This window comes from Oncorhynchus mykiss, chromosome 10 (genome assembly GCF_013265735.2).
Source record: "Oncorhynchus mykiss isolate Arlee chromosome 10, USDA_OmykA_1.1, whole genome shotgun sequence".
In the NCBI taxonomy this organism is placed as follows: domain Eukaryota; kingdom Metazoa; phylum Chordata; class Actinopteri; order Salmoniformes; family Salmonidae; genus Oncorhynchus; species Oncorhynchus mykiss.
Window position 1 is genome coordinate 50,331,614 of NC_048574.1, and position 9,496 is coordinate 50,341,109.

General features: G+C 43.2%; 1 protein-coding gene across 1 annotated transcript; it reads left to right on the forward strand.

The window, feature by feature from the left end:
- The first annotated feature begins 5,268 nt into the window (after nucleotides 1-5,268).
- On the forward strand, nucleotides 5,269-8,046 carry rangrf (RAN guanine nucleotide release factor). Its single transcript, XM_021618934.2, has 6 exons — nucleotides 5,269-5,395; nucleotides 5,860-5,949; nucleotides 6,062-6,178; nucleotides 6,563-6,725; nucleotides 7,142-7,236; nucleotides 7,636-8,046. Exons 2-6 carry the CDS (start codon nucleotides 5,870-5,872, stop codon nucleotides 7,760-7,762), a joined length of 582 nt encoding a protein of 193 aa, XP_021474609.1. The 5' UTR covers nucleotides 5,269-5,395; nucleotides 5,860-5,869; the 3' UTR covers nucleotides 7,763-8,046.
- Nucleotides 8,047-9,496: the final 1,450 nt, after the last annotated feature.

The window sequence follows — 9,496 nt, forward strand, 5'->3', positions numbered from 1 at the left end:
GGGACGGAGATTTGTCTTCCAACAAGACAATGATCCAAAACATAAAGCAAAATCTACAATGGAATGGTTCAAAAATAAACATATCCAGGTGTTAGAATGGCCAAGTCAAAGTCCAGACCTGAATCCAATCGAGAATCTGTGGAAAGAACTGAAAACTGCTGTTCACAAATGCTCTCCATCCAACCTCACTGAGCTCGAGCTGTTTTGCAAGGAGGAAGGGGAAAAAATTTCACTCTCTCGATGTGCAAAACTGATAGAGACATACCCCAAGCGACTTACAGCTGTAATCGCAGCAAAAGGTGGCGCTACAAAGTATTAACTTAAGGGGGCTGAATAATTTTGCACGCCCAATTTTTCAGTTTTTGATTTGTTAAAAAAGTTTGAAATATCCAATAAATGTCGTTCCACTTCATGATTGTGTCCCACTTGTTGTTGATTCTTCACAAAAAAAGACAGTTTTATATCTTTATGTTTGAAGCCTGAAATGTGGCAAAAGGTCGCAAAGTTCAAGGGGGCCGAATACTTTCGCAAGGCACTGTATGTGTGCAGTAGACTGCAGTGTAGATAATAGCAAGTCTCATATCATGTTCATTACAGTGTCATATCATGTGTGCAACTCGCCTGTCTGTGACCACTTGCTTATCGATGCTGCGTAACCCCCACCACTGGAGGTGCAGCTGCAATAGTTTAGCTTGGGGATGGTGTAATCCGTATTCTCCGTATCGTCATCCTCATCATCATCTTTGACTATGTATCTCCGAGCCAGGAGCACCTCTTTGTCTTCTCTGAAGTGGGCTTTCCTCAGCTGCTCAAAGCTGGGTCTCACTGTGAGAATTAATCAATCAATCAATCAATGCATGAATGAATTCCACAAGGTGATTGTCAGGTGAAAAGGCAGCAGTTGAGATAAAATAGAACCCCAATGCGCTTAGCTTTCAACATCTACTCAATGCACAGGCAGGATGCATTTGGTGGTGATTATTCAACGCTGTGGAGTACTGTAATTGTGTACTTTTTTTTATTTACTCACCGTAGAGATCTATGTCTGCACTCTCCTCTGTGGCCATAGCCTTTGCCTCTATTGCCTGCTTTGACGGGCCCATCATCCCGTGTTGTGAGGTGTCCTTAGGTTGGTCTAATTGGTTTCGGTTGGGATACTGATTTGAGGCGGATGAACTAAAGGCAAGCGTAGTCAGTAAGAAACTGAAAGACATGCTGAATAAGAGTTTCCCATAAAATCACACAATCCTCTTGGGCCTTATAGCATAGGGTACTGATAACGTCTAGATGTGTTTGTGTCTGAATATATTTCTGTGTGTTCTCACTTCTTCCCAGGCTTCAGAGGAGACCACGGAGGCTGGCTGTAAGAGGTGCTGGTAGTGCTGTGGCTGGGTCCTGCCTCATCCCTGAGGGACAGGGACTGCCTAAAGGAGAGGACAGAAGCACACAAGATAGGTCATTAGAGGGAGAGAGGGAGAGGGAGGGAGAGAGAGAGGGAGATGGACACAGAATGGTCTATGCCAATGATACCCTTTCACTTGCATTTGCACCTAGTAAATAGGCCAACAGTTACCATGCCACAGAGGCAGTGAACCCATCATCTGCCTTCATCCAGGGGTTGTCTGTGTAGGGAGGCTGAGTGGCCATAATACTCATCTCATCCCAGCTCTGGCTCTTCTTCCTGAGAAATAATATTAGGTCAGATTAGGAATAATAAACCAATCAACCATGTGGACATTATTGTTTAAAAAAAATGTTTTAGACAAAGCCTGATGCTATTAGCGGTGGCATGGCATCTTAGGTGTTCTCCAATCAATGTAATTCCCCATTGCAATGAAGGGACACTTTGCCTGACTGTGTTTGACATACAGTACCAGTCAAAAGTTTGGACACAACTACTCATTCTAGGGGTTTTTGTTAATTTGTACTATTTTCTACATTGTAGAATAAAAGTGAAGACATCAAAACTATGAGACATGGAATCATGTCGTAACCAAAAAAGTGATATACAAATCAAAATATATTTTAGAATTTAGATTCTTCAAAGTAGCCACCCTTTGCCTTGATGACAGCTTTGCACACTCTTGGCATTGTCTCAATCCGCTTCACCTGGAATGCTTTTCTAACAGTCTTGAAGTAGTTCCCACATATGCTGAGCACTTGTTGGCTGATTTTCCTTCACTCTGTGTTCCAACTCTTCCCAAACCAGGTTGGGTGATTGTGGAGGCCAGGTCATCTGATGCAGCAATCCATCACTCTCTTTCTTGGTCAAATAGTCCTTACACAGCCTGGATGTGTGTTTTGGGTCATTATCTTGTTGAAAAACAAATAATAATCCCACTAAGCGCAAACCAGATGGGATGGCGTATTGCTGCAGAATGCTATGGTAGCCATGCTGGTTAAGTGTGCCTTCTAAATAAATCACTGACAGTGTTACCAGTAAAGCATCCCCACACCATCACACCTCCTTCTCCATGCTTCACGGTGAGAGCCACACATGCGGAGATCATCCGTTCACCTACTCAACGTCTCACAAAGACGGAGTGGTTGTAAGCAAAAATATCACATTTCCACTGGTCCAATGTCCATTGCTGGTGTCTCTTGGCCCAAGCAAGTCTCTTCTTATTATTGGTGCCCTTTAGTAGTGGTTTCTTTGCAGCAATTGAACCATGAAGGCCTGATTCACACAGTCTCCTCTGAACAGTTGATGTTGAGATGTGTCTGTTACTTGAACTCTGTGAACATTTTATCTGGGCTGCAATCTGAGGTCAGTTAAGTCTAATGAACTTATCCTCTGCAGCAGAGGTAACTCTGGGTCTTCCTTTCCTGTGGCAGTCCTCATGAGAGCCCGTTTCATCAAAGCGCTTGTTGGTTTTTGCGACTGCACTTGAAGAAACGTTCAAAGTTCTTGAAATATTCCGCATTGACTGACCTTCATGTCTTGAAGTAATAATGGACTGTCGTTTCTCTTTGCTTATTTGACCTGTTCTTGCCATAATATGGACTTGGTCTTTTACCAAATAGGGCTCTTCTGTATACCACCTCTACCTTGTCACAACACAACTGATTGGCTCAAGTGCATTAAGAAGGAAAGAAATTCCACAAATTCACTTTTAACAAGGCACACCTGTTAATTGATATGCATTCCAGATGACTACCTCATGATGCTGGTTGAGAGAATGCCAATAGTGTGCAAAGCTGTCATCAAGGCAAAGGGTGGCTACTGTACATCAAGACAGATACAGCATATCTGATGCATAACATGCAATGTTCTTTCTGTCCTCTTACCTCTTACTCATACACAGACATATCTGTTCTCCTGATGTACTGGTGCCTGCACCTCCATCCAACATGGTGACACTACACCTGAAGAGGAGGAGGAGGAAGAGGAAGAAGAGGAAGAGGGGGAGGAGGAGGAAGAAGAAGAAGAAAAATGTCTATTGTCCACAGTGAAGTGAGATTTGTCTTTTTACTTAATTCACTGAAGATGATTGATCAATGAATTGTAGGTGCAATGGCAGTATGTCCACTATGGATATCAATTTCTCTATATACCTCCATCATTCTGATCTACTCACAGATGAGGCCCAGGTTTGACATCCTTTCTCCCTGGCACAGGCATCAGCCAGGAGTGACAGCTAGTGGCTAGGATGTTGCCCTCGTCCCATCTCTGTCTCTTCCTGAAACATAGGCAAGGGCCACAGAGTTATAAAACCTAGATGGCGCACCTTCTTGTATCTTCTTGATTTTATATCTCAGAACAGGGGAGAGCAGAATATAATTAGGCCTATTAAGAATGGTGGAAATACAGTGCACAAGGTTCAAGCAAACCTTTCAGGCATGAAACAGATGGATAACAAAAGCTTGTTGATATTGAATGTAGTAAATGTAAGTAAACCAATGTGCAATGCACCCATCCTCTGTCACTGAGGGATAATACGGGAGGAAATCAAATAAGGGGGAAATAAAAAAGGAACTGCAAATAAAAAGGACCTCACCGAAATTTAGAACTGTTACAATCTTTCTGTGTTTCCGTCACCCCAGAGCTGATGCTGGTCCTGAGGATGCCTTTGAGGGGCATGCTTGGGTCGGATAGTGATGCTGAGTTGGAACCAAGGCTGAGGTGGCACTGCAGCTGGGTCAGGGGCACTGGGGAGGACTGAAACAGAATAGAATATATACTTTGTCTATTTTTTGTATTCTGCCCGACTCAACCGTCGCCGTCCCAGTCCCCGTCACCCCAAATACACATGTATGTTGATGCTGGTCCTGAGGATGCCTTTGAGGGGCATGCTTGGGTCGGATAGTGATGCTGAGTTGGAACCAAGGCTGAGGTGGCACTGCAGCTGGGTCAGGGGCACTGGGGAGGACTGAAACAGAATAGAATATATACTTTGTCTATTTTTTGTATTCTGCCCGACTCAACCGTCGCCGTCCCAGTCCCCGTCACCCCAAATACACATGTATGTTGAGAGCCACATAGCCAGCCACAGAGCAGCACCCCTGGTTGTAGAGTAGTTTTAGGGGTTAAAGGCACAATGGCCGGAGATGGTACCTGGCAGTGCAGGGGGCAGTCGGGATTGTGAACTAAAAGCTCTGGTTCATCAGATGGATGAGAATTCTTCAGAATGCCTCTCAGGGGCATCAATGATGATCCAGAGCCAGAGTTTGTCATTGCATGTAACACCTATAGATGAGAGTCTGAGACTGAACTTCAGTTGGAAATTGTATTGTGTCAAAAATTAACATTTGAAATGGTTGCATTGATGACAAAGTCTGTTAGACTCTTCCATCAGTCAAAAGTGGTGTCCCTATGCCTCCCTATGATATCTACCTATGCTAGATATAGACCATGTTGAGGTAGAAAAACGTCTGACAAACATAATTTGAGTTTTTTTTTGCATAATCATCACTGTTGATTTCAGAAGATATTTGCCATTCACTTACCTCATTCGGTTGATGGCCACTTCCCTCCCGCGTTAAAATGGATAATTGATTGATTTGATCTCAACAAAAAGCTTGTTTATTGTCACAATGACTGAGCCATGAAATTCTGTAGTGACGAAATAGAAGGGTTGTGATGTAATAAACAAAGTACGGAGAAATTGAAGTTTTACTGCTTTTTTATGTACTTTATCTGCTGTAGTCTCCTTGGTTTTGGGTACCGTGATTTCTTCTCAAGAATACACTTGCAAAAGAAGAACATTTATATTTGAGACCATTTATGTGACGTTCGCTAGATGGCAGTACCTTTCAGGCCATTACGTCGCGAGGACAGATTATTTTCTGGCTTTACGTGTCTGTTTTCAGTATTTACTTCCGCCAATAAAAATGGCAGCGTTGTAGCTCTTCGTGTTGTGTTTTTGTGTTGTCTTAAGTGCTTACAAAAACTCAGGTAGGTTGATACAAGTTACAAGTTTTGATTAATTGTAAAAATGAATACCAGTGGTGTATTCGGATGTATAATGGATATCTCAACGACTTAAATTGTTGTGTATTGTGTATTGTAATGGAACTGAGAGTCATGATCACGTGCTAACACAGCATATGGATATGTGCAAAACTGCTGCAGTAATGCATATTTTTTATTTGCAATATTTATTTCTCGCTGGTATGAAAGATAAGGAGCATATCAGCATATGTTTCAAAAACTGTTTCACAAGCAATAATTATTGACGTTTCTTAACGTTAAAACACAGCATCGGAAACCGTAAGCGAAGCTAACTGCTGAAAACGCTACAGATAAGGGTTTTCAAGAGCTAAATAAAAATGCTGATGATGTGCCATCCCTCATAAGTCCCTAATGAGCCCGCCCCATAAGTATCTAATTTAGTGCCCTGTCCATTGTATTTCCCCTAGTTCCTCCAGAATGAAGAACGCTACAGTGGGTCGTCCTCTATTTGGAGGGGCCCTGTCAGCCACCATCCCGCACAGTGCCAAAGACATCAGGTGAGACTAAATATCATGAACACATTTCTATGGGCAACTCTGTCAGCTGCGGAGGGAAAGCTGAACTGTCTCAAGAGCACATTTACCCCCTCCCTCCCTTGTATATGAGCAGTGAGTTGAGGGAGATTCCAGACAACCAGGAGGTTTTTGCCCACGATCACAATGACCAGAGCATCATCGTGGAACTACTAGAGTTACAGAGCCATGTCCAGAATGGAGACGCTGCTAGGTATGCACCAAAATTGTGGTGTGAGTGCATTCCAAATGGGACCCTATTCTCTTTATAGTTGACACAACTTTTGAGACCAAGGTTCATAGGGCTCTGGTCAAAAGTAGTGCACTATATGTAGAAGAGGGCTATTTAGGAGGAATCCTGTGTGTTTTTGCAGTGATTGACTTGGGCAGGAGCTCACTGGAACTGAGTACTGGCACCTCACATTTTCTAGGTTTTGAGTTCCTGCACGTCTTTATAGATTTTAGCTCAAAAGTATTGTGGCGTTCCTCCACCTATATATGAACAGTACCAGCACATATTTCAGTCCAAGTCAAGCATTGCAATAGGAAGTGCTCACTGCTCAGCCTCCCCATTCTTAACGTACCCTTTGACCTTTAGGTACCACTTTGAGGATGTAGCAGGGAGCAACAAGGCATCGGCCCCAGGGACATCAGAGGTCAGGGCTGTGGTGGCCTTGCCCAAGTCAGACCTCTCCCTGGAGGGGTGCAGCTCTGCCTTTCTGCTCACTGGAACACAGTGTGTGGCCAAGTTCAATGAGGAAGTACGTCTGTCTGTTTCTTTCTTAGTTTTGAAAATGTATTTATTCTTAGTAAAATTGTAACCTTGTTTTTTGAAAGGGAAAGTAAGTGCACTGTGACCTCAGACTGACAATCTCACCTGCAGCCTCACGTGTCCATTCACAACCCTTTGCACAAACAGTAATGCCCATTCACCTTGATAGTCATGTGTCCTATGCACAAGAGGATTTATAGCCTAGTCTTTTCAGGAAATGCACAAGTGCTAGTCCTTTCCTTGTCACAGTCAGAATGGTCATGTCAATTGCAGTTATATAGTCTGAAACCATGTGGAGGTTTATGGCATTCACCTCAACTGTTGGTTAATTGTATTTGAACTGTTCCAGCTCTGGTTCCTTTTTATTTAGATTTGTATCTTGTTTTGTTGCATTCCTTCCTCCAGGCCAAAAATACAGTGACCATTCACCTTGGCCTGTTCCGACTACCACAGTTCTCTACAGATGTTCTAGTGACCTTCAACGACCCCCTCAGCATAAGGTGAGGTTATACAGGGTGTTTGTCCCAAGTGGCACCGTATTCCCTATATAGTGCACTACTTTTGAACAGTGCCCATAGGGGACTCCTGTCTATCCCTGGTGTTTTGTGAAATAGAAGACTTTAAATATAATTTCACAAAATCATTTTTTTTTTGTTGTCATATATGGATAAAGCATAGGTAGAGCATAGTCTAGGCTAAAGGTACTATGGCAAAAGGTGTTATGTTATTTTATATTAATATAAATTAAACTGAAAACAGGGTATCAATGTTTTCATTATAACATAACTACTATTACAGATGCTATTACCATGGTATTACCACTTTTTCCTAAGCTGCCTGTTAAGCGCTACTCCTTTTCACTAACCTCTCCCGTCCCCCTCTCCTCTCTGCCCTCCCAGCCCTGGCAGCAGCAGTGCAGTGGGGATGGGAGGAGAGCAGCAGGAGGACACAGAGCCATGGACGCTACAGGACTTCCAGCGTTTACTGCAGTCTCTCAGACTACACGACCCAGACGTGTTTGGGTAGAAGAGGGCTTCAGGTCCAGCCCACCACACCGCTTCAACAGACATTGCCATTACACTCATCTCCAATCTTTTTGTTCTCTCAGACGGACAAAATGTAATATACTGGTCACAGTAAAAACCACTCAAGATTGCGCTTTGGTTTTGTTTGTCTTCTCATGGTATCATTTGTGTTTACTTAAATTGTATGAACTTAGCTTATGCTGAACAAAAATATAAATGCAACATGTAAAGTGTTGGTCCCATGTTTCATGAGCTGAAATAAAAGATCCCAGAAATGTTCCATATGCACAATCTTATCTCACAAATTTGTTTACATACCTGTTAGTGAGCATTTCTCCTATGCCAAGATAATCCATCCACCTGACAGGTGTGGCATTTCAAGAAGCTGATTAAACAGCATTAGCATTGCACAGGTGCACCTTGTACTGGGGACAAAAGGCCTATCTAAATGTGCAGTTTTGTCACACAACACTGCCACAGATTGTCTCTAGTTTTGAGGGAGTGTGCAATTGGCATGCTGACTGCAGGAATGTCCACCAGAGCAGTTGCCAGAGAATTGACTGTTAATTTCTCTACCATAAGCTGCCTCCAATAGAGAATTTTGCAGTACATCCAACCGGCCTCATCATGCCAACCCAGGACCTCCACACCCAGCTTCTGCGGGATGGTCTGAGACGAGTCACCCGGACAGCTGATGAAACTGGGTTTGCACAACAGAAGAATTTCTGCACAAACTCTGTTTGACTGGACTGCAGTTCAGCGTTGTAACCGACTTCAGTGGGCTAATGCTCACCTTCGATGGCCGCTGGAGAAGTGTGCTCTTGATGGATGAATCCCGGTTTCAACTGTACCGGGCAGATGTCAGACCGCGTGTATAGAGTCATGTGGGCGAGCAGTTTGCTGATGTCAATGTTGTGAACAGGGTGCCCATGGTGGCAGTGGGGTTATGTTATGGGCAGGCATAAGCTACGTACAACGAACACAATTGCATTTTATCGATGGCAATTTGAATTCACAGAGATACCGTGACGAGATCCTGAGATCCATTGTCATGCCATTCATCCACCTCTGTCACCTCATGTTTTAGCATGATAATGCACTGCCCCGTGCCGCAAGGATCTGTACACAATTCCTGGAAGCTGAAAATGTCAGTTCTTCCATTGCCTGCACACTCACCAAACATGTCACCCGTTGAGCATGTTTGGGATGCTCTGGATCGATGTGTACGACAGCATGTTCCAGTTTCCACCATGCAACTTCGCACAGCCATTGAAGAGTAGTGGAACAAAATTCCACAGGCCACAGTCAACAGCCTGAACTCTATGCGAAGGAGATGTGTCGCTCTGCATGGGGCAATCGGTGGTCACACACCAGATACTGACTGATTTTCTGATCCACGCCCCAACCTTTTCTATCTATTCCCAGTCATGTGAAATCCATAGATTAGGGCCTGATGAATTTATTTCAATTGACTGATTTCCTTATATGAACTGTAACTCTGTAAAATCTTATAAATTGTTGCATGTTGCGTTAATATTTTTGTTCAATTTGAATCCGAAGTCTGAGCATTCACTACAAGCTCAAAATCAGTGAAGTTGCAACCTTTTCACTTTGCCATTTTTTTTCACTTGTCATCTCCTTGGCAATGGAAAACAACCCATGTTTAACTGCTACCCTTGAAAAGGAAATATTTCCATTTGACAGCAATTACAAGTATTATTATTTATTCATTTTT